The 25591-nt window shown below is 40.2% G+C and overlaps 2 protein-coding genes across 11 annotated transcripts in view; one reads left to right on the plus strand and one right to left on the minus strand.

Moving 5' to 3' along the window:
* Window positions 1-7901, plus strand: part of PHYHIPL (phytanoyl-CoA 2-hydroxylase interacting protein like) — a 56209-nt gene extending 48308 nt beyond the window's left edge. The window contains exon 5 of the mRNA XM_008270105.5: window positions 6843-7901. Coding sequence (XP_008268327.2) covers window positions 6843-7377 — 535 coding nt within the window. The 3' untranslated portion in view covers window positions 7378-7901. The remainder of the gene's footprint in view (window positions 1-6842) is intronic.
* The window catches only part of FAM13C (family with sequence similarity 13 member C), a 127657-nt gene continuing 109952 nt past the window's right edge, over window positions 7887-25591 (minus strand). For 4 of the 10 annotated variants that reach the window (XM_017348767.4, XM_008270110.5, XM_089314877.1 and 1 more), the window contains 6 exons: window positions 25404-25485; window positions 23125-23336; window positions 15635-15745; window positions 13803-14002; window positions 12098-12199; window positions 7887-9419 (listed from right to left, as the gene is read on the minus strand). In XM_017348767.4, coding sequence (XP_017204256.4) covers window positions 9296-9419; window positions 12098-12199; window positions 13803-14002; window positions 15635-15745; window positions 23125-23336; window positions 25404-25485 — 831 coding nt within the window. In that variant the 3' untranslated portion in view covers window positions 7887-9295. The remainder of the gene's footprint in view (window positions 9420-12097; window positions 12200-13802; window positions 14003-15634; window positions 15746-23124; window positions 23337-25403; window positions 25486-25591) is intronic. The other 6 variants (XM_070057689.2, XM_008270111.5, XM_070057688.2 and 3 more) reach the window with 3 other exon arrangements.

The following is a 25591-nucleotide window of genomic DNA, read 5'->3' on the forward strand; positions in this document are numbered from 1 at the left end:
TGTAAAACCAATATGGGAGTGATAGAATTCAGCAATTTTTTCTTATTTTGGAAAGTCTGTTTTTCCTTCATTTATGAATGCTTGCTTTGTTGGGTATAGCATTATTCGTTGGCAGTTTGTTTTAGAACTAGAAATATATCTATACATTTGCTCCTGGTCTGTAACAAATCTACTGTTCACATAACAGGGACTTCCTTAAAGGTGACTTGGCGCTTTGCTCTTGTAGCTTTTAGAATTATCTTTGTCTTAAGCTTTTGACAGTTTGACTTTATATATATTGTGGTGAGGTTCTTTCCAGTTTGTATCTTTATGACATTCTATGGTACTCCTTACTTGGATGTCCATATCTTTGCCAAGACTGGAGAAGTTTTCAGGTACAGTTCGATTGAATAGATTGTATATGCCTTTTGTCAGCTCTTCAGTAATTCCACTGATTAGTCAACATTGTCTTTTAAAAAAGATTTATTTAAAAAAATACTAAATAACTTAAGTGGATCTTGATGTTCTTTTTATCTAATGAAATCTAGTCAGGACTCTCAATTAGAATCCATTTAAAATATCTTGTTACTCAGAATACTTGACTATACGAGGCAATTGGAATCTTCCTTTAAATTCTCAAAGTCCTAGACAAATCTACTCAATCTGTATGAACTCACTTTGATGTCTTCTAGAAAATAATGCCAAAATGAACATTCCTTTTCCTTACTTTGAATGAAAATACTACTTTTTTCTAGGTAGCTTAATTGTCCTTGAAACACCTTTGTGCACCTGTAAAGTTTCTAGTTAGGACTCTATTGAGATTTGTAGGCAGGTGGAAGAATGCCTTTACTTTTGGTACCAAATTATATACCCTCAAAGTGCACAGTCCTACCGATAGGACACATTTTCTAGTCTAAATTCCTGCTTTTGTATTTCTGCTGTTATTTCACATAATGGTATACATATAAATATGTGGGACACATACAGTTATTTGCATTTTATTAATGAGACTACGATAAGAAATATAATCAGAAAACATGGAATAGAAACATTTCTCCATATTCTTCCCAGTAAGTACAATGTAAAACCCTGGATATTACATATGAATATGTAGGATATAAGAGGACTTTGAAAAGTAAAAAGGACCTTGAAACTAAAGGAATGACATGATGAGTAGTCACCTGAATTTTCTTTGTTTTTATGTACTAGACTAGGTGCTGGAGAATCTGGAGTGTCAGTGGGCATTAATAAAAACAAATAGAACATCTTCCTATTAACGCAAAGAACCAGGAAAGGGACTGCTTTCAATGTCGAAACTTTTTACAGGGTAGCCACTCCCTTCCAGCCAAACACTGTTGCAAAAAAAGAACTGCAGTCCCATTGTGGGGAGCAACTCGGACTAGACTAAGTTACTGGAATTGAGACTTATTCTATGCATCTGCTCTCCCACAATATGGCACTGGGAGAGGAGGAAACAGCTTCTACGTAGCTGCCTCTTGCCAACTTGAGTGATGACCTCCAGGAGCTGATCCTGCTCCTGACTGGAGGAGAGCAGCGCACTCGGCGTGTGGGCAGCCGAGTTGGGATTGGCGGAGGAGGACTATAAAGGAGGAGAGAGACAACATGCACCGGGAACATCTATCTGAAGGAACACCTGTGCAGCCCCCGGGAGAGCCGGCCGGTGGTGTGCTGCTCCCCCGCGGAAGTGGGGAAAGTGGCTAGGGGGAACCGCCCTTCCACGGAGGTGGAAGGGTCGGTAGCCAACCCGGGAAGAACCAGCAGCAAACCCGGGAATGGCTGAGCAGACGAAAGAACAACGCAGGGTCCTGTGTCGTTCCTCCACGAAGACGGGGAGCGACATAATGGTGCCGTGACTCGGATATGAAGCATAGGCAGGGTTTAGTGTCGTTCCTCCATGAAGAGGGGGAGCGACACCCATGGTTACCAGCCAAGGTCAAGGGGACAACCTATGCCTCCACTCTCTTTCTTTCTTAAAGATTTTATTTGAGAGGCAGAGTTACAGAGAGAGGGAGAGGCAGAAAGAAAGCTCTTGCATCTGTAGATTTACTCCCCAAATGGCCACAATGGCTGGGCCAATCTGAAGCCCAGGAGCTTTTTTACGGGTTTCCCACACAGGTGCTGAGGCCCAAGTACTTGGGCCATTTTCTACTGTTCTCCTAGGCCATAACAGAGAGCTGGATTGGAAGAAGAGCAGCTGGGGACATGAACTGGCACCCATATGGGGTTCCCAGCTCCAAAGGCAGAGGCTTAGCCAACTATATACCATAGCACTGGACCCCTCCACCCTCTTGTAAACATACGGCAGCACTGCTTCTCCAATCCTTCACTCTCTGCTGGGGTGGTGCCAGGAAAGGCTGGCTAAGGAGTTTAGGGTTTCTACCACTTCTCAGAGGCAGTGAGTCTTGCCACCGGTGTCAGTGAAGGCCACATGGGGAACAGTAATAAGATATATCCACCCTGTCTCAGCTAGATTTTGTTAATGGAGATTTACTGGGAACTTAAACTCCCACCTCCTCCTGTAATAGCCTCTAATTGCATGAGGCTGGGAGGTGGTTAAGTGGGGACCTGTACCCTTATCCTCTTCTGACAGGAATGATATGACACACTGTACACTTCCCCTCCTTGTACATTTCAGGAAAAGCCTACTAAAATAAGATCAGATCTATAATCTTCCAACATAATACCCCAAATGTCCAAGATACAGCTGAAATTCACTGATCATACCAAGAAACAAGAAGATCGTAAGCTGAATGAGAAAAGATGACCAAAGACACCAACAATAAGATAACACAAATCTTGGAATTTGCTGCAAGGATGTTTAAGCAGCTACCATAAAAATGGTGCAAGGGGGGCCGGTGTTGTGGCCTAGCAGGTTAAGTTTCAGCCTGCAATGCCAGCATCCCATATCAGAACACGGATTTGAGTCCTGGCTGTTCCACTTCCTACCCAGCTCCTTGGTAATGGCCTGGGAAAAGCAGCAGGAGATGGCCCAAGTGTGAGCCCCTGCATCCTGGTTTTGGCCTGGCCCAGCCCTGACCATAGCAGCCATCAGTGTAGTGAACCAGCAGATGGAAAATCTGTCTGTAAATCTGCCTTTCAAATAAATAAGTCTTTAAGAAAACATGGAATTCATGTGCAGAGGTATGAAATTAGACTCCTACCTTACACGAAAATTCACTCAAAATGGATAAAATACCTAAATCTACAACCCCATGCCATCAAATCATTAGAGAACTTGGGGAAACTCCAAGACACTGGCATAGGCAAAGACTTCTAGGAAAAGACCCCAGAAGTACAGGTAATCAAAGCCACAATTGATAAATGGGATTATACCAAGGTGAGAATCTCTGAACTGCAAAAGAAACACTCAGCAAAATGAAGAGGCAACCAACAGAAGGGGAGAAAATATTTGTAAGCTATGCAGTTGATATAAAGAGCTCAAGAAATTCAACAACAGCAAAATAAACAATCCAGCTAAGAAATGGACAATGGACTTGAACAGAAACTTTTCAAGAGAGCAAACTCAAATGGCCAACAGACACTTGAAAAAATGCTAAGGATCACTAGCCGCCAGGGAAATGCAAATCAAAACCCCAATGAAGTTTCCCCTCACTCCAGTTAGAATGGCTCTCATACAGAAATCAACAAACAACAAATGCTGGCAAGGAAGTGGGGAAAGAGGTCCCCTAATTCACTGTTTGTGGGGAATGTAAACTGGTGCAGCCACTATGGAAGACAGTATGGAGAAACCTCAGAAATCTCAATATAGAGATCAATATATGATCCAGTCATCCTACTCCTGGGGATTTACCCAAACCAAAGGAAATCAGCATCTGAAAGAATTATCTGTATCCCCATATTCATTACAGCACAAATTCATAATAGCTGAGATATGGAATCAACCCAGATGTCCATCAACTGTTGACTGGATAAAGAAATTATGGAATAGTACTCAGCTGTAAAAAAAAAAAAAAAAAAAAAAAAGAAAAGAAATCCTATCTTTTCCACAAAATGGATACAAATGGAAACCATCATACTTAGTAAAATAAGCCATTCCCAAAAGACAGATCTCATGTTTTCTCTGATCCAAGGTAACTAATAGATTACCTAAAATGTAATGTATTAGAGTGAAGTGGACATTTTGAGATTTGATGATTGTTTACAGACCTCATGTCTTCCTCTAAGGAACAGTGTTTTTTTTTTTTCTTTATACTATTTGTTGAACTCTTTGACTTAGTGTAGCATTAACTTTATTATCAGTAAGTAAGTTGAAAATTTATCTTTGTAAAAATTAAGAGTAGGAATGGGAGAGGGATGAGGAAGAAGGGTTAGAGCATGGGCTGGAGGGAGGGTAGGGTAGGAAGTATCACTATGTTCCCAAACCTGTATATGTGAAATATATGAAACTTTTATAACTAAACAAAATTAAAAAAAAAGGAAGTGACAAAAAAAGATATAAAAATTAAATGCAAATTTTAAAACTGAAAAACTTAATAGGCAAAGAAATAACTTGGCGCCGCGGCTCACTTGGCTAATCCTCCACCTGCGGCACCGGCAACCCCGGTTCTAGTCTTGGTTGGGGCACTGGATTCTGTCCCGGTTGCCCCTCTTCCAGGCCAGCTCTCCGCTGTGGCCCCGGAGTGCAGTGGAGGATGGCCCAGGTCCCTGGGCCCTGGCCATAGCAGCCATTTGGAGGGTGATCCAATGGAAGGAAGACCCATATCTCTGTCTGTCTCTCTCTAACTCTGCCTGTCCAAAAAAAAAAAAACCTCTGTGGGTAGACTCAATAGTAGAATCAAGAGTACAAAAACAAAACAGAAAACTCTGTCAACTTGAAGATAGAATAAAAGTTACCTAAACTCAGAACAAAGATACAACTTATCAGAGAGGGGAAATAAAAGCAGTGTCATGGACATATGGTGCCAGAGCAGATCAATGAGGGGAAAAAAGAAAGCATTGTGGTGTAACAAGTTAAACTGATGCTCCTATATCAGAGTACAGGTTCCAGTTCTAAAGCTACTCTGCTTTATTAGAGCTTCTGGCTAATATACCTGGGACAGCTATAGAAAATAGCCCAAGTTCTTGGGCTCTGCCACCCAGGTGAGAGCTCAAGACAGAGTTTCTGGCTCCTGGCTTCAGTCTAGCCCAGCTGTGGAGAGTGAACCAGTAGATGGAAGATCTCTGTCTGTTTTTCCTTCTCTATTGCTCTGCCTTTCACATATGTATATAATTTTTCTAAGCTATCCATAAAAACCATAGCTTAAATGTTCCCAAATTTGGCAAACAATGTAACCTACACATTCAAGCTGAGAAAACGTCAAATGGGATAAACTCAGAGAAATCCAGGCCAAGATACATTATAAACTTCTGAAAACTGAAGACTAAGAAAATAATCTTGGGAGTGGTGAAAAAAAAGGGTATTTATGGGGAAAACTTTGAATAATGAAATATCAGAGGTCAGAAAAATGGCAAAATATTTTCAAGTTCTGATAGAATAATCCAGAATCCTGTATACAGTGAAACTATCCTTCAGGAAAACAAAAAAAAAAATTGGAGTTAAGATATGCTTAGGTAAAGGAAAACTTTGGGAATTTGTCACTAGCAAAACGACCCTAAAAGAAACCAGCTAAACAAAATTTCTGAAGCATGAAGAAAATAAAGAAATCTTGGAATATCAGTAGGAAGAAAAAACAACAGTAACAATGCAGAGTATGATCCAGGATATAACACTGCATTTATTTCTTGTCTCCTTACTCTATGTGTGGAATTTTTTGGTCTTTACTTGAACATGCATTTCAGCAAGCTCCCAGGTAGCTTTAGATGAAGGAATTTGAGATCCATTGCAGTTCTAAAGTCAGTAGCAGATACAGAGCATACCTCATTGACTCTTTAAGCAGCATGCCGACTCGGGGAATCTTTTCTTGGCTGGGGGATAGCTTGAAATTTTCATCCAAAGTCAGAAATCCTGCAAGGAAAAGAAGGCACACTCAGGGAATTCTGGAGAATTTGTAAAGGTGTATGCAGGATTAAGGAGATACTAAAACCACCAGGAACCACCAGGAGTCGAAAATTTTCATTATTCTTGGAAATGAATGTAGAGGATGTAGAGGCCATTCGGCTGGAACAGTGTGCTATAGACAATCATACAAACACCCAGTCCTGCTAGAACCACAAGGCTCAGATGCTTGGAGGCAGTGGAGGAAAATACACCAGGAGGTTTTCATCTCTTATCTCTGCTGGTCCTGCCACTGGTAGAAGTGAAATGGAAGGGAGTTAGAGGGCAAAGAAGAACTGGATAGAGTGCCGGACGGTGATGGAAGACAAGAAGGGTGGAGAGTGGATGTAGGGGTGAGCTTAAAGAGAGACTAACAAGCACAGTGAAGGAGAGAGAACTTGATCCAGCTGTGCCTGGGTAACAAAGCCAAAACAAAACATTTTTCTCTCAAATAGACTCCGTTCATTTTATGAAATTTCTACCATATTTTAAAGAAACATTCTAAATATTTAAGTAACCAGTGCTTGAGTTCAGTTTCCTCTTCACAAGGCCACTTTGGACCCGAGTAGGCACATATTAGTTGTGATTTCATGTGTAAGATTTCTAGTGTGATATTTCTGGTCAGGAAGTTTATGATGTTAAAGATTTTCAAGGTTTGCAGAAGGTCATTTTTAAAGACCCTAAGGATCAAGATTAGAATTCAGCCATCTGTAGAGAATGTCAAAAGATGCCTCCCCCTCGATCTGTTAGTAGGCTGGGCATTCAGGCCTTTAACACAAGATGGCTGACTCTTGGTCCATTCAAATGTATAAATCACTAAATAGTGACTGTTTATTTCCTGTTGCAGAGAACATCATGGGAGCGCCATGCAGCCCTCTGTCAAGGATAACAGTGGCAGCCATGGCTCTCCTATTAGTGGAAAACTAGAAGGCATCTTCTTCAGCTGCAGCACTGAATTCAATACTGGGAAGCCACCCCAGGATTCACCTTATGGAAGATACAGGTTTGAAATTGCAGCAGAAAAACTTTTTAACCCCAATACTAACTTATACTTTGGGGACTTCTACTGTATGTACACTGCTTATCATTATGTGATTCTTGTTATTGCCCCTGTGGGATCACCAGGAGATGAATTTTGTAAGCAGCGTCTTCCTCAGCTCAATTCCAAGGATAATAAATTTTTGACCTGTACAGAAGAAGATGGGATGCTGGTCTACCACCATGCCCAGGATGTCATTTTAGAAGTCATTTACACTGACCCTGTGGATCTTGCTCTGGGCACCGTAGCAGAAATCACTGGTCATCAGCTCATGAGTTTGTCTACTGCAAATGCAAAGAAAGATCCCAGCTGCAAAACCTGTAACATCAGTGTTGGACGTTAATGCCCACTTTTCTTATTCTTACTCAGCCCTTTTTCTTCCCTAAGGAGAGTCAATCTACTCTTGTCCATTTTCATTACCAGATGTTTCCACTGAAGCATGCACATGCCGCTATCACCAAATGCCAACTGTCACTTTTCAAATTTCATTCAGAACCATTTTAGTGTTTCCTATTTCCCACCACTTTCAATGATGAAGTAGCCTAAGTTCTCCTTCTGACACTTTATTTGCCTAGATGCTGCAATTTTTTGTTTATGCCAAACATAACAAAACAATTATATAGACTGCTTTAGCAAAATACAAATTAATGGCTTATAAATGGTGTTTAAATATGCATTCATTTTAATCTACTGAACAAATATTGGGATAAGTCCAAATCGCATGAAAGGGTGTAATTGCAGCATGAGTGAAACCTAGAATTGTCAGCACTTCCAACTTGTTGTTTGACAGTGTTATTTATGTTATTTATATTAGCTAACAGGAAACAACTACTGTATTTCAAACATAATAAATATAATAGAAAAATATTTTATTTGCATTGTTGTATAAAATATTTACAGTCATACAGAATATAGTTACATTTTAATAGCAATTGTATACTTGTCACAAAACCATTTCTCTTATCAAAGATGTAATTTGTAAACCTCAAATAGCTGTGTATCTGTCCTGTTACAAGTAGATGACTTCAATTAAACAAATTTATGGGCATTATTCCGATTCATAAAAGTTAAAAAAAATCAGGTGAATACAGAGAAAATAACAAGCCTCTGAATTAGTCTGCTTCTGAAACAATAATTTTCCTATCCAAATGATGTGAAAATGTGAGTTTCTTCATGCTTGAACACTACAGAAAACAGAAACTTAACGTGGTTGGTACATGAGAGAATGTCAACTTTACAAAAACAAAACATGCTTCAGTACAAAATAATAAAACAAGATACACTAAAGTTTATGAAACAAATAATATATTCTGCCTTCTTTTCTAAGGTGTCATGGCAAACAATTTCCAAACCTTTCATTTAGTACAGAATAAAGAATAACTATAAGTAATGAGAAAGTGTTCAACTTTTACAAAGTAGACCTTGGAACATTAAGAAAAATGCATCTTCCCAATGGAAAAATAGTTGTTTAATCTTAGTTATAGTAAAGAAAAACATCAGCAGTAATACTATGGTCACATTAGATTCTATACTGCAGATACATCTATCCAAAATACCAATTTTAAAATTTTAATACAGTATTTTAATATAAATAACAATTTTAGACAAAGATAATTCACAAAGTACATGCTATCAGAATGAACTTTGGTAACAAGAAATGTAAAATTTCAAATTACAGATAAAATAATTGCTATTTTTATATAGAAATAAAAAATTAGCATGACACATTCTAGTATATTTTAGGGTACTGAGAGCCTAGCAGACTTAAGGGACAAGGTAGTAGGTATTTTATCACTTAAAAATCTACTAAAGTTTTAAGTAAATTTCTTCCTTGCTAGCTGAATTCCTCTCTGCATGACAAGCAGAATTTCTTTTCCTCTTCTCCTTGGTTTTAAAAAATTATGTGCTCCACTTATCAACCTATATAATCTTTGGACAGTATATAAACTTTCTGTAACAGGTAGCTTGGCTATGTATTACACTGATTTTATTAGATTATTTTGCAATCATTATATTCACAATTCCCCCTTGGCATGGAGAAGACTGCATTTTTACCAATTAGAGTTACTTGTTCTATTTTCCCTCATCCAAATCCCTCCTCAAATATAATTTAATTGCATTTGTTATTCCTTCTTAAAAACAGTTAATACTATCACTAAAGTGCTTCCATTTTCAGTATGTCAAAGCTGCTTGCAACAATGGCAGAGGAAGATAAGCTTGACTTTATTGTAAGTGAAAAGATCATAAACATTTCCTGAACCTCAAATAGTTTTGGCTACATCTTGCTTGCTGATGAGGACCTCTAATAATCTCAGTTTGGCTTTTATGTGCTTGTATTCATAGTACTCATCTGCCATTGGAATCCTGTCTTCCTTTTGTGGACTTCTGTAAAACAGAAAATACAGTCTGTTAGTTCATAATGAATACATTGATTCAGTATTTTTTATAATTTGCAGTGAGGAAGTACAGAGTAATAGCTTGTACTTGGGTTTTACATCATACTGTCCTCCCCCTCCCTTTCACCTTCGTTCATTCCCTCTTCCAAATAACAGTATCCTTGGAGAACATGAATGTCATGCGTGTTTTTGCAAATACAGGGTCCTGTGCTTAGACATATAACAACGAGACACAGGGAAAAAAACCTAAAGAGGAAAAAAGACAAAGGCACTGAACTTTCAAGACATTGCTTGTCCAGTCATCATCATTACTGTACACAGTCCCATGCCTATGTAGAATATTCAGCCCTTAAAGTGAGAGCTGCTAAAAAGATCAACCTGAAAATGCTCAAAGAAAAAAAAAGTGATCATAGAAATAGTTTATGAATGTTTAGTGACAGAAAAACAATGGCTACCTTAGGAACTTGGAACATTTTCAAGTTTTCTTGTAATCAAGTCTGCCTCTATTAAATGTGATAGAATCATCTAAGCTATTCTTTTTGACTACTGTATTTTTAAGAGTCTAAATTCCAACAGTTTTCTTCACTAATTCTAAGACTAGACATAACAATGTAGATTTTTAGACATATGCAGTTAAACACTTGCTCTTGCTTTTCACTTTGAAGAATAATTGGGTGACATCTGGAGTTAAAGCCATTTGGCTTCCCACAATACGTTGTCAGGATGTTTTCTAAAAGAAAATAATTGCTCCAGGGTCTCAGAAGGCTCTAGTCTTCTTAATAATCTAGTCAGTTGTTTTAAAAACATTTTTACTCATGACCAGTACGAGGGGTGGGAAATACAGTTCCGTGACTACAATTACAACTGAATATAAACACATACTTTCCAATATTAATATAGCTGAAACTTGATGAAGAGTGAATATTTGATGTTTATATGTAGCCCCAATCTATTTTCCCAATGGAGAGATTTCTATTTTACAACTGTTTTTTAAAGCTGATGTATAGATACTCTAACAATGTCGTTATCTTCTTGTGTTGCACCACTATTTACTGCTCTATGATTTCTTGTATAAGTTATAGTAGTACACAATTGCATGGATCGACACGTGAGAGGAACCCTAAGTTATATAACAAATACTTTAGCTCATTCTGTGTTACCAGACAAACTTAATACAACTGATTATCTGAATACCATCTTAATTATTACAGGGAAACACTAACAGTCCCTCATTTAACGTTTTCCTAGTCCTACATACTCCATTTTGGTTAATAAACCAGAGTTTTGTGACCAGAGTGACAATTTTCGCTATGTTTTTCTTTAAGCAGTTTCCTCATATAAATTTCCTATCTCTATTATAAGTGATAATATTAAATTGGTAAATATTACAAAGAACCTTTACAGTGCCTCAAAACTTTAGGTAATGCATTGCATGGTTATATTACCATATGGATGTTTAGACTTTCTCTGAAGAAAACAAGATTTAGGTCCATAATTCCTAACCGTTCAATTATTTGATTTTAATTGTAATAAATCACCACTTTTGCATGCAGTTTAAGAATATAGCCACAAGAGGGCATACAACTTCATAGCCAATTATAGGCATATCTGAAGGAGATTTAGAACTCAAAGTGCAGAATGTGAATACAAAGAGTTTCTCACTGAATTGGTCCAGCTCCAAATCAAAGGTCTATGGAGTCAAACAGCAAAGTTGCCAAGTACTCAGACTAAGCCTGAACATTTCCAGATTCCTTTAGAAATTAGTTTGTTTTTATCAGGGCAACCCTGAGGTACTACTAAGCTGAAAGCAATTCAGCAAAGTCATATGTCTAGATGGAGAGGAATACCCAGGAGCCAGTGTACCACAGACTCCAGTGCTTATGCTGTAAAACCTGAAGGAAGATTTAATTCTGTCTCACACTTCATAAGTTTGTGACTTTGGGAAAGTTACATCCTTTATCTTTTTAAGACTGATGTCCAAATGATAGCTGTAGCTGTCTAATATCCCAGGAATCCTGTCATTTCATCCTTTAACAATGGAAACTAAGGCTGAGGGTAGCTAAGTGATTTGTCTCTGTCTTCCAGAAGTAGATCCACAGTCTTTATCTTCTGAGCATGTAATTTGATAGGTGATACACCAAAAGTTAGAGGAAACTAATAGAGTGTAAAATGAGACTTGAGTTAAGATAGAAAAACAAAGGACAAATAGAGAATTTAAAGTTTTTATGAGATAGTAAAAATGGCAATGAACCCTTGGCCAATCCTGAAATAAAATAATTACAGTTCCAAAGAATAAAGGAAATATTTAAAGCAAAGGAATAATTATTGTTTAAAAAGTAGGAAATAACTTTGGAACTAAGATACCAAAAACAAAGAAGTTACCTTGATTGAAAAAATGGTTTTCAAAACACTAAATTCAACAGTTACGAGATTTATTATGCAAAGTTCTAGAGTTTGTCCTTTATATTTTAAAAACTGATGTCATACCTGAAAGCTACAGCTTCCCATAATATCAGAATATTCCCTTGGTTAAAACCTGAGTGGAAGCCAGTGTGGAAGTTATTTACATCTTGTATAATGCAACTGTCCCTGCAAAAACATTCGAGCTCACTCTGAACAATAGTTCTGTAGGAAAATTGGCTTTAAAAAGTCTCTCAACCCACTTACCTTCCTGTTTGTTTAAAAAACTGCTCTTCAAATTCTCTTAAGGCTTTCCGGAGTCTCTTCTTGTCAGCTCTAGTTTCTCGAAGATGGTCAAGCAGCACAGGCCTGTATCAGGGAAAATATATATTTGCCATTTAAGCACTGGCAAAACAGATCATAACCAGTTTTGTTTGTTCAGAAAAAAATAAGCTGATTATGTTCAAAATGTGTTCTGATCATGTAAGTTTGGAGTAAGCATGGTACACATAAGGCTGAAACAGGAAAAGCACATAAATATGGGGAATAAACTGATAGAAACAGTGACACTTGGAAGAGAAAAGGATGGGACAGCGCTGCGGCTCACTAGGCTAATCCTCCGCCTGCGGCGTTGGCACCCTGGGTTCTAGTCCCGGTTGGGGCGCCAGATTCTGTCCCGGTTGCTCCTCTTCCAGTCCAGCTCCCTGCTGTGGAGGATGGCCCAGGAACTTGGGCCCTGCACCCGCATGGGAGACCAGGAGGAAGCACCTGGCTCCTGGCTTCGGATCAGCGCAGCGCGCCAGCCGGCTGTGTAGTGGCCACTTCGGGGGTGAACCAATGGAAAAAGGAAGACCTTTCTCTCTGTCTCTCTCTCTCTCTCTCACTGTCTAACTCTGCCTGTCAAAAAAAAAAAAAAAAAAAAAAGAGAGAGAGAGAGAGAAAGGACAAGAGGTAAGCAAACTAACGCATTTAGGGTAACCACATTTGGTGACGGATTAATAGACACAAGAAGAGAAGATGTTAAAGTTCTGTCCTTAATCTAGGCAAATTCATTCCAGGGAAATGATAAAAATTTGAGAATGAACTCAAACCCAGAAAAACAGCTATAGTTACATGACAAATTCTACTCACTTCATTCAAGAACTTGGATACAGTTTTAGAGACTTTGTTAACTCTCTGAAATTATATATGGACATTTTCTTAAAAACAGATACCATTGATTTGAAAAAAAATTCCATATCCTCCAGAAAGTTAGAGACAGTTATGTTAGAACAATCACACACTCAAAAATAATGCCTGCTTTCAAGCAGGTTACATTTCTATAAGCTGGAATTAAGGTAACAATAAATCCTACAGCACATTAAAAGCTCGATTTATAACCTAGTCTTTGGACTTAGCCCATCTCTGCTTTGGGATATAAACTCACCACACTATGTATGTTAAAGAAAATCTCATAAGCTGGGCCATAGTAGTCAGGAGTGACAGCTAATGAATGATGGTAATGATAACATTAATGAAAATCCAGACAGCTCCAGACTAGGGGGCTGTTGGAGACAAAAGAAAAGTTCATTTATTTAAGGCCAAGCAGACTCCAAATCTGGAGAAACTACATCACCTAAATAGACTAGGACAAAGTTTCTCACAACTGGTGACCCACAAAGGATCCTAACTCCTTTGGATCCAGTATTTTTAAATGTGGCTGTACTAATACACTCTTGAGAGTTGGACTGGTGCCAGCACCCTGATGAGAAGAAGCATGATTATAGCAAACTGAATATTAGTATTCATGTCACCTTGAGAATTTTATTGATACCTCTAGGTTCTCTCCAGTTAGAAGAAAACCAAATTATACTTTGGGGCTACTCTGATGGATAGCACTTTTTAGAAGATCTAATAGCTCTTCTGAACTTTGCATGTACATACAAGGTGTCTCAGACCAAAATAAATCTTCACATCTAAGATGCATACTCACATTGTAGCCTCATGTAGATTAGACATGGAGAGAGCTGGCTGTTTTACTTCTTTCTTTTCATCTGGAAGCAGGGTCCTAACAGGCTCAGCCTCATTTGAGTAGGTGACATGTTCACCAATAGGAAGGTGAGATGCTGGGTCTGGCAAAGACGGCTGCTGGCCTCCCTGTTGACAGTCTTCATCAGAGTCCTCTTCCTCCTGCTTATCACAGGGCAGTTACAGAAAGTGACAAAATGATGAGTACGTCTTGAAGATGCAGAAGTGGGAATGGAACCATTAACAGACATGAAAACCAATGAGTAGCCCATGTGCCTGCTGAGAAGCAGAACAGAAAAGCTGAGAGGAGTTCATTCTCAGTTGCAATAGAGATCCTGCAGAAGTCAGTGAGCAAAGATGTACTCATACTGGGCTAAGGTGCTCACCAAGTTCTCTTATGTTCACTGGCCAGAGAGCAGAGACATTTAGAATACATTGTAGTATGGACTACGCTGCCAGATAATTCCTCTCCTTCATCCAGGTCTGGGCCCCAGCTTCACATACTTCATGGTGATATGAGTTAGGATGAGAAGGACTAGAGATTCCTTTTGTCATCCAGAAATACCCCAAGTCAGGTCCATTTGTGGCTCACATTCAGATACAGGGGATACTTGGAAAATAAATTAATTCAAGAAAGGTCTCTGAAGACCAAATTAACATAAGGATACTTGTTAACCAGTTCTGATAATTCTTATCACAATAAAAAAATTTCTTGGCAAAGTTTGAAAATCATACTGCACTTTAAATTATACCTTAATGGGAAAATTTTAAAATTATGAACCATTATTCTCTTATTATATTTAAAAATAGAATTATAAATGTACTCAAGTGTACTAAAGTTTATATTTATTCCTTTTTATATTGGTATATTGAGCAAATGACCATTTTGATACTGACGGGGCAGGATTTGTGGTGGTTTTCTAGTTCTATCTAACCATAAATCATTTCTTATTAAAAGTAACGTAAACTCATTCCAGCACTATTTCATACTAAAGTAAATCTACTCATACTGTGCTTAAATGGTACCAAAAATAATTGTTCCATTTTATCAAAGAATATATTCTGAAATTTCTTATTAGGAAGAAAAATTATCCAGTATAAATACAGGAAGGCTGTTCTGTCTAGCTCTGTTATAAATTAAACATTGCCAGTTAAAATCCATTGTTTCTTCTCATTACCCAAGGTAATGCAAGCAAATGTTAAAACTGGCTTCAGTCACCGGCACCATGGCTCACTTGGTTAATCCTCCGCATGCAGTGCCGGCATCTCCTATGGGCACCAGGTTCTAGCCCCGGATGCTCCTCTTCCATTCTAGCTCTCTGCTGCAGCCCAGGAGGGCAGTGAAAGATGGCCCCACTGCTTGGGCCCCTGCACCCACATGGGAAACCGGGAGGAAGCACCTGGCTCCTGGCATCAGATCTGCATAGCTCCGGCCATGGCATCCATTTGGGGAGTGAACCAATGGAAGGAAGACCTTTCTGTCTGTCTCTCTCTCTCACTGTCTATAATTCTACCTGTCAAATTAAAAAAAAAAAAAACTAGCTTCAAACACACATGTGCTATCATGTATCCCTGTTTCAAAACTATTCCAATTATTAGCCACTGCTAAGTGTAGTGTTGAGGGTTAGGGAAGACCTTATTTCCACTTTCTGAAAATAAAAACTGGCCTTGCTAGCAGTATATATTGCCAAAAAGGACCGTTTAGAATTTTCATAGTACTAACTATGATAGAGTTGACTACACACCAATATAAAGCACCAGTAGAGGTTTCTAGTTAATGCAAGCTTCCTGACTTACAATTGTTGGAATAAGAGAAGGCGTTGACAAGATTTGCTTGATAATTCTGTACCGATCATAAAGAGGCTTTATGAGGTTCTTGTCTTGCTTGGTTACCTGAAAAACATGAAACTATTTTTTCTTAAGAATAAAAACATTTTTAGCAGGCAAAAAAAAAATCATGACACTTCAAAGGATTATAATGCCATATTAATAAGAAAAAAGGTGCCATTTATAAGATTTTATATGTAACATATGCCAGCATTTCCTAGGAAAACTTCCTAGCAGGGATGGGGAACATCTAGCCTGCAGGCCATAGAAGGCCCACCAAAGCATCTGGTCTGGCCCTACTAAGGACTTAAAATTCAATACATCTATAGCAGGCTAATTTTTAAGTTGATACTTTTATATGACCTGTGAATGATATTATAAGTATCTAAATGCCCTTGGCACAAAAAAAGGTTCCCTACTCCTACCTTAAAGGACAGGTTGAAGTTTTAGAAAGATGGTTTGTAGAGCTTTCTAGAGGAGCAGGCAATGTGTTAGCTGGATGAAGCTTTAATTACTACTTCATTCTTGATGGAAAAACACCAGACTTACTGATTTTTTCTTCTTAAACATTTATTTGATTTTTCTTCTTAAACATCTATTTTATCTATCTGGAGTTTAATGATTATATTGATAGACATCAACCTTGTGCAAAGTCTTCATTACATACTTGAGTTATATGGTAGCTTACTGGGTAGCTCTGATATGAACTAAGTTACTTGGACAAAACATGTAACTTATCTGAATGCTCAATTTCCTACCCATAAAACAAAGTTCGAGTTACAAAGTTCCTTTCAACTAAAGAATTTCATAAACTCTTGATGCAGTAATGCAGTATATATTCATTTGTTGCATGGTCTAGCCTCAAATTCTAATTTCAAGGATCACATTGTATGTCTATCTACTTACTTACCTACATCCAAAGTGACCCAACTCCTCTGCTTGTTTTTTCTCCCTGCTGTGTGTCCTACATTAATTTGCTGCATACTAGTATATACAGTTTCTCTCTCACTCTGGGCCTATGGTTTAATACTTAGCAAGTAGTGGGAGGGAAATGGCAGAAATAGCTCATAATATCATCACCCTGGTATCTTTTATCAAAGTACACAGGTTCAAGCATACCATATCCCTTTGCCTTCCAGATACCCCAGAGAGAACCTTGAAGGAAAAGATAATGACCTAAATGTGTGTTAAGCTTTCCATTTAATCCCATGCTACCTTACCCCCATCCCAGTAGCAAACCATCCTGGCCCGTACTGATTGATTGATCTTTTCTCTAAACTTTTTGTCTTACCGTCTGGGCCTTAACTGCTTTCTGTGTTTAAGTCCTATCTGCTCAAATACATTAGAAGTTTCGTGAGAACTGAGTTCAGATCTGGACTTCTTAAGTTTTCACACCCACATCCCCACTATCAGTCTATCAGCACAGGTTTATATGCAAAAATGACTAATTTTTAGCAATATTTATATAAATTCCACAAAATATAACCTAAGGCTTTTTCATCTTTATTTTCACTAGAAAAATAACTGATCTCTGCAGAGGCCTTTTAAGTGTTTGTTAACCCCAAGAGCCTTTAGGTTATTTACTTAGGTTATTCCTTAGACATTATCTTAGTCATGACACATCTTCCCCTAGAGGAGGGAGGAATCGGTCTCCTGATTCCATGATTCCATGATTTTACTGTTAGAATCATTACTACAACAATTCCTGGAGACACGAGGCTTCAATGGCTAGCCTAGTTGAGTTTCTTAGAAACAAGAAAACTGGGTAAAGAGTTGAGTCTCTACAAGCCCCAAGGCAGACGCCAGTGCTTGTCACTCTGCTGCCCTGGTGCCTCCAGCCGTGCTCCTGGCGCTCTGCGTTGATCCATTTTGGCTCTGAGATGTTGCCAGACACCTTTGCCTCTTTTCTTCCAGACAGTGCCGTCCTTGTTTGCAAACGCTGTCCACTCAGTCCATGGTGCAGGACGATTTTGTGATGACCAAGAGCTGCGAAGTCCCGGATTCTAGCAGCAGCTCTTCACCGAGAGCATCGGTCCGCCCCAGCATGGGATCTCCTTAGCTGGTCACTGAATGTGTTGCTGCACGGCTGCCAAGTCTCGTAAGATCTGGGGCTGCCGCTGGCGAAGCCGGCATCTCCCAGGAGTGCCCGTTTGAGTCCTGGATGCTCCGCTTCCTACCCGGCCTGGGAAAGCAGCGGAGGATGGCCCGGGTGCTTGGGCCCCTGCACCCATGTGGGAGAGGAGGGTGGAGTTCCTGGCTCCTGGTTTTGGCCTGACCTAGCCCTGGTTTTGAACCAGCGGATGGAAGCTGTGGCTCTCTCTGTGTGTGTGTGTGTGTGTGTGTGTGTCTTCCTCTCCCTTTGCCACTCTGCCTTACACACACACACACACACACACACACACACAAGATGTGCAAAGTGCTTTGAACTCGTTGGAGGAATGAAGACAGTCTCTCCGTCTCGAGTGAACCGAGTGGTGATGGGGTATCTGCAGCACAGTAGCAGGCAATGGTGAGCCCTTGGGGGCTAATCAGAGCTGATGGAAACCTTGACCTCAGGTCTACTGTCTCCCTGCTCACATTTATACCAACAGCACTGGCGTCTGTTCAGTTGGATGTTGTCGAGCCAACCTTTCCAATAATGCTCCCACTGGAAAGTAAACTGAGGACATAGAGAACAAATATTGCAAATATTCTAAAGCAAATGGCAGTGTTGATGGGATCTCTAAGAAAGTTTTTCCTGTCATCTTGGAAGAAGAAGAAGGAAGCAAGAAAGATGAAACAATTTAAGATTTACTTATTTGAAAAGTAAAGTTACAGAGTGGGAGAGAGAGAGGAAAAGACGGGGGCGGGGGGGAGAATCTTCCATCCACTGGTTCACTCCCCAAATGCCCACAATGGCCAGAGCTGGGTCGGGCTGAAGGCAGGAGCCTGGAACTCCATCCGGGTTTCCCAACTGGATGCAGGGACCCAGGCATTTGGGCCGTCTTCCACTGCTTTCCCAGCCACGTTAGCAGGGAGTTGGATGGGAAGTGGAGCGGCCAGGACTTGAACCAGTGCTTGTATAGGATGCCAGTGTTGCATCAGTGGCTTGACCTGCTGCACCACAAGGCCAGCCCCTGCACTTTTTTTAATGATGGAATTGCAATAACCTACAAAGTATGTTAAGAGAGGCAAACTTGGGGCTGCTCTTGTGGTATAATGGGTGGAGCTGCAGCCTGTAATGCTGGCATCCATAGGAGACCCAGTTCATGTCCCACCCGCTCTGCTTCTGATCCGGCTTTCTGCTGGTGTGCCTGAGAGGGCAATAGGTCATGGCTCAAGTGCCTGGGTTCTAGCCGTCCATGTGGAAGACCCGGATGGAGTTCCTGGCTCTTAGCTGAACCAGCGGATGGAAGATCTCTCTCCCCCACCCTTTCAAATAAATGACTAAAGTTTTTAAAAAGAGAGGCAGTTTGTGGGAAGTTAGTTCCTAATACTCTGTGTCCCCATCCTGCTTGTCTCTTTGTCCTTGCAGAATAAACTAAAGAATTGGCTGAAATCCAAAAAAAAAAAAAAAAAAAAAAGAGTTGAGTCTCTAAAGCTAAGAAGTCCAGAGAGAATTGCTCACTGTCCAGAGAAGAGAATGTCAATTTTACTTCTCTGCTTAAGAGAGAGCTTGTTTATGAGGATGATTAGAGAGAATGCTTTTATATATAAATGTCTGTGGTTTACTATGAGAGATTATATGGCACCAGGCCCATGTAGAGAAAGAAAAACAAACATGTTGGTAAACGTGCTAGAGCTATGGTAGTTTTTTCCCAAACAACTTTGCCATCAGGTCAACAAGAAAACACATCTGGGCTGGCCACTCAGTAGCAGTTCTGTGTCTTGCAAAAGCTGGCTTGTTTTTGGTCTGCTATTCCAGAACATAGTGATTGGGATCATCTACAGGGTTGGTTAGTTGTTTCTATATGGCAAAGCTATCAAGGTATCAGCAAATCATATATAACTGTATTCTAGGCATGGCCTTCTTTTTGCTCACTCTCTTGCTAATTTAATTCCTCTAGTGCTAAAAAGAAAAATTAAAAAAAAAAAGAGGAGCATGGGGTTGGCACTGTGGTATAGTGAGTTAAGCCACTGCCTGCATTGCCAGCACCCCATATGGGTGCCAGTTCGAATCCCAGCTGCTCTACTTCTGCTAATGTGCCTAGGGAAGCAGCCAAAGATGGCCCAAGTCCTTGTGCCCCTGCACCCACGTGGGAGACCTGGAAGAAGCTCCTGACTTCAGCTGTTATAGCCATTTGGGGAATGAGTCAGCAGATAGATCTCTCTGTCCTTGTCTCTCCCCTTCCCTCTTTGTAACTGTCTTTCAAATAAATATAACTCAGTCAAATAAATAATTAGAAAAAGAATTTAAAAAACAAAATAAATCTTTAAAAATAAAATGGAGGAGTAGGAAGGTAAGAATAATTATGTTTTGGGGTTTATCTCCTTATATCTCCTTAAAATTATTTTGAAAATTAAGTGTCATAAAAATATACCTAGACATCTGGAGAGCTCTCTCTGGATGTTTAAGCTACTCAACATGATCTTTGTTTCCACATTCACATAATAAAAATCAAGTTAGTTTATATCTTTTATGCTGTAGACAGGAAGGGTTGTGTAGAATGAGAGAAGAGAGAAAATTCACTCATTTCCAGGGCACAACAATGTCCTGTGACCCAAAGTTATTACCTCTAAAAATTATCCATAGATAAAAGAGAGAAACGTATTCATTAGCAGTATCTGCACCAGCAAGGCAGTGCTGTTGTGGGATTTATCAATGTCAGCACAAGCTCTGACTGAACACCAAACATTTCAGAAAGAGATGTAATAAAAGTCTCTTTAGGAAAGAAGTCATTCTTCATCTTCCAAGTTTTAATATTTAATGCAGTTGCAGTAAGAAGACTGGGACTGCAGATAAAAGTCATCTGTCAATTTAAGTTTAAAGAAACCAGACCTAATGAGATTACCTGAAATGTTAGTCAGCTCACTGAGGCAGGATTAATTCTAGCTGCTATGGAAATATTTAATCCTCACTGAGGTTGTGCTGCAGCTTGTCTCAGTAAGCCTCATGGTGGCTGGTCAGTGGTCGCCTATCTTACGCCCTCCCAGGCACAATACTGAAGCTATATATACTAAAGCATACATGTTCTACTTTAGATTTTTTTTATCTGAAAGACCTAATGTTAATTTACTGCAGAGCTGTTTGGCTTACTTAAAGGGGTTCTGATACTTATTAACAGATATTTCAATTGAAATAGGATAATTGACATTTACATAAGGATGACTTCCAAAGTACTCAGATTTTTCTCTGATCTGTAGGCTCTCATTTGCATGGGTCTATTTGACTTAGATGTTTTGGTGTGATGACCACCTATTCCAGTTGGCCCAGGACTGAGGTATTCCCCAAGACATAGAATTTTCAGTGCTAAAAGTAGGAAAGTCCTGGGCCAGCTGGGATGGCTGTCATTCTGTTCCTCAAAGATCTTAAATTTAGCATGTTCCAAGTAAGGCTCTAAAGTTTCCATTCCACTCCCAAATATGCTCCTCCTGAGGCTTCTCCATGTCAGTAAATGGACCTGTCATCCGGCTGGGTTCTTCCATTCCTTCTTTTCCGCCTATCACGTATTTCAGCATGCCTTTTTGATCCCAACCAAAGTAAACTTTGATGCATTTCTTTCTTTCCATCTCCAAGGCTATCATGCTAATCCAAGCCACCTATTTCATCTCCCATTTCCCCTTATGATTTATTTACACAATCAAATATATTTAAAATATTAATCATATTATGTCATTTTTCTACATATAACCATTCCAACAACTTGCCAGTACTCTCCATAGCCTAGAAGGTCCTGTGTGATGAGACCCAATCCATCTTTCTGACTTCATCTCATGCCATCCTGTGCTGCAGCCCTCAGATCTGAGAAGTCCAAGTACACAATAAGCTCTTAGTTCCTTCAAGGCCTTCACACCTGCCATTCCATCTGTTTAGAATGCTCTTTGCTTCTGCCTTAATCCAATTTTTTTTTCATTAAATGTCATCCCCTTGGTCTTCTTATCCTATCGAAGTAGAAACCATACCTGTACTTTTCTATCATTTGACCCTAGTTCTGCTCTAAGTCTTTATACCAATCCCAATTCTCCTCCCACTATCCTGTTTAATTGAGTAGAATGTAGAATTAGGACTTGGGTACTAACCAATTTGCTTTTATGGAAATGCTCAAGGCAACTCTAATGTACAGGAAAGATTCTCACAACTATTCAAAGATGGAAAACCATGGGTGAGCATACAGAAATTATTCCATCTCTATCACCAAAGTTTACAATCTTCAGTGGGGGGTGGACATGTTGGTCACGATGGAAACCTTCTATTAACTCTTTACAACATGTATTAGTTTTTCAAGTCTAAAAGTATCTCATAAAGACAGGGGTGGCAACATTTCTACTTTTAGATTACAAGTCTCAATGTAAAGGATTAATCTAGGGCCCCAGTGTAAGCTTTTGGGGGTTTGGCATATGTCACCACCTTATATTTAATGTCAGATAATGTATAAAGAACAAGTAAAGGTGAACTTCTCAAGACGTCATTTAAAGTTAAATGTTGTGGTTTGTTCATTTATCTGTCCAATTGTCCATTCACTCAGTGGACATTTATTCAACACTTACTGTGCACAGCAACAGTCCTTCTATACCAGGAATTTAAGTATAGTATGAGAAACAGAACATGACATACAGGATAGAGCTATGATAAGAACTGAAAGGCAGCCATACCAATGTAGCTGAGTCAGGAAGGATAAAAGGAAAGCTTCTCTGGTCTAAGCAAAATGGAAACTGAGGCATGCAGAATGAAGAGGGATTGACCAGATACATGCTAGCTGCTCTTTTGAGATCCAGGCTTCCATATCTGGTGCCTAATTGACAACTCTGTCCAGTTGTCATGGATATTTCAAAATAAGATTTCTGATGCTGCAAACTTGAGTTGCAATAACAGCCCAAGAAACCCTACTTCTCTATTCCTATTAGGCAGATTTCCTTACTATTTATGCCTCATCCTTGCTTCACTACTTTTTAGTAAACCATATGGGGTTCTCGTTTCTTTCAGACAATATGCTTACTCCCTAATCTTTGGTTCATTTGCTCATTTAAGAGGGGGAACGTAGGGGCTGAGAGCAGTATGACATACCCTAGTCTCTCTGCCATTTACTTTCTCTCAACACACAGGATTATAACCCCTACAACAGAGGCACATCCTGGAATCATATGGCAACACCCACAAGTCATGAAAAATACCCCACCAGGAGCACAACTGACTACAGTTTCAGAACCAGTCTCCTAAAGTTGTTTATGTGGTGACAGAATACTCAGCCGAGTGAGTCACAGGCATGATCTCACTGATACTATGCAGGATGTGGGGACCCTATAATGATATGGTAAGATACCTTGGAGTCCTCCTGTGGCGGAAGCTGCTGTCTCTTCTCCTTCAGACATGTCCACACAGCATCTGTAGTCTCCTCCCCAGAAAAGCTTGGCTCAGGGCCTGCAGCTTCTGGCTTCCCATGCTCTCTGGGGACTGTGGGTTGCTCACATGAGAGGTTTCCAGGTGGGCCTTTGGGAGCACTCCCTTGTTCTTCTGACAGCTTCAGCTTCAGTTCTAAGAGAAATGCTGCGAGTTACTAGGAGAGTAGGATTCATTGACCCTAATAATAACAATAAGCTTTTCAGGAATTTACCCACTGATGACCAGCTGTACAGATGACCAATGTTAATGGTTTTCCAAAGGGCAAGGGCAATGTTAATAACCAGGGCTAATAGCATGTAAAAATAGGCCTACAAGAGGCTTGGATATCATGGAAGTAGAAGGTGAGTGAAGATGACTCAGTGGTTTAGGTTTATGTGCAGAAGCATTCTGCAAGAAAATTGGTAGGAGCTACTTTCTAAGTTTCTACCTGTTGCCTACCATAGCACCTGAAGTATTATACTCAGAGATTCATTTGCCCAAGTTCTGAACCTTTTGTATTCATCAGGAGCCCCAAGGGAAGCGCAAGTACCTCTGGAAGGCCTTACACATGCAGACACCTAGGGAAATATAGGAGGGGTGGGAAAAAGGGGGATGGGAAGGCCAGTGCCAACCTAACAGAGGTCACCATTTTATCTAGAACCACCTTCTAAAACCCAGGAATCACCACTACTGCAGTATGGCTTTATAGAAACTTAGAAAATTAAAAATAGAAAAGCCCGGGGATTACATTACACAATATGTTAAGAGTAGTCATTTGAATGAAGCCATTTACATTGACTTTTTTCAGTTGCTGAGCTCATTGTCTTTGTTGCTTTCTGGTTAGATTCTGGCTTGGTGTTTAAACACTGCATATTTTATAAACCTGCTACATCTTTTTATTTATTTATTTATTTGAAAGACAGTGAGAGAGAGAGACAGAGAGAAAGGTTCCGTTGTTTCACTTCCCAAAAGGCCACTATGGCTGGCGCTATGCCGATCCGAAGCCAGAAGCCAGGTGCTTCCTCCTGGTCTCCCATGCGGGTGCAGGGGCCCAAGCACTTGGGCCATCCTCCACTGCACTCCTGGCCACAGCAGAGAGCTGGACTGGAAGAGGAGCAACTGGGACTAGAACCCGGTGCCCATATGGGATGTCGGTGCCACAGGCAGAGGATTAACCAAGTGAGCCATGGAACTGGCCCCAACCTGCTACATTATTACAGTTCCAATGAATTAATACTCCCTTCTAATTCTTTCTCATCTTCATCCTTCCAGAAATCTGAAAAAACTTCCATCTCTAAGGATTTATATTAGTGTGGAAAGAAGGAGAAAATCATTTTTATTGGTAAATAGTAGTCCTTTTTTTTTTTTTTAAATTTTTTGACAGGCAGAGTGGACAGTGAGAGAGAGAGACAGAGAGAAAGGTCTTCCTTTTGCCGTTGGTTCACCCTCCAATGGCCGCCGCGGCCGGCGCGCTGCGGCCGGCGCACCGCGCTGATCCGATGGCAGGAGCCAGGAGCCAGGTGCTTTTCCTGGTCTCCCATGGGGTGCAGGGCCCAAGCACCTGGGTCATCCTCCACTGCACTCCCTGGCCACAGCAGAGACCTGGCCTGGAAGAGGGGCAACCGGGACAGAATCCGGTGCCCCGACCGGGACTAGAACCCGGTGTGCCGGCGCCGCTAGGCGGAGGATTAGCCTAGTGAGCCGCGGCGCTGGCAATAGTAGTCCTTTTTAAATGGATTTTTAAAAGTCATACTCTACCATATCCACAGAAGGACAAAGAATAGCATTTGACTAGGAAGCAGGAGAACCCCAGTGTTACCCTGGCTTGCCATCTCCCAGCCACAGCTCCTTTTTAGGCACAAAGACCCTCATCTGTGCAGTGGTGCACGTGGCCAATTCTCAGTCTGCTGCTGTTTCCAACAGTCCTTTGTCCAGTAACCTAGGGAGACTGACGCTCTCCATGTTCAAATGTTCCTGGCACTGAAGTCAATCAGTCTACTTGGAATCTAGAGATCCACAGTCTCTTGGTAAAGGGTTTATTAAATGGGTCTAAACCATGAAGGAGATCCAGGACTCTTGATTTCAAATAGGGCTTCCAATCTAAGTGGGAAACAGGATTCAAGAGAACACAGGTGGAAATGATTCAGAGTCGCCCTGGAGCACATCCCCACTATTTTAACTGCTTCCTTCCCGAGGAGACAGACCTTTGGCTGGCATTACCTTTGAGCTGTTTGCGACCTTTAGCCAAATCATTCATCCATTTCAGGACTTCAGGATTAGAAGTCTTGTCACCGTGTGAAGGCTGCCGAAGGAGGGGAAGAAGAGGGAGGGAGAGAAGGAGGTAAGAAAGAAAAAACATGTTTTCAACCGCTGAGCCACACCAAGATTCTTTGGGGACATATAAAGCT

Source organism: Oryctolagus cuniculus, chromosome 15 (assembly GCF_051225735.1).
Source record: "Oryctolagus cuniculus isolate XC-2025 breed Fujian yellow rabbit chromosome 15, ASM5122573v1, whole genome shotgun sequence".
NCBI lineage: Eukaryota > Metazoa > Chordata > Mammalia > Lagomorpha > Leporidae > Oryctolagus > Oryctolagus cuniculus.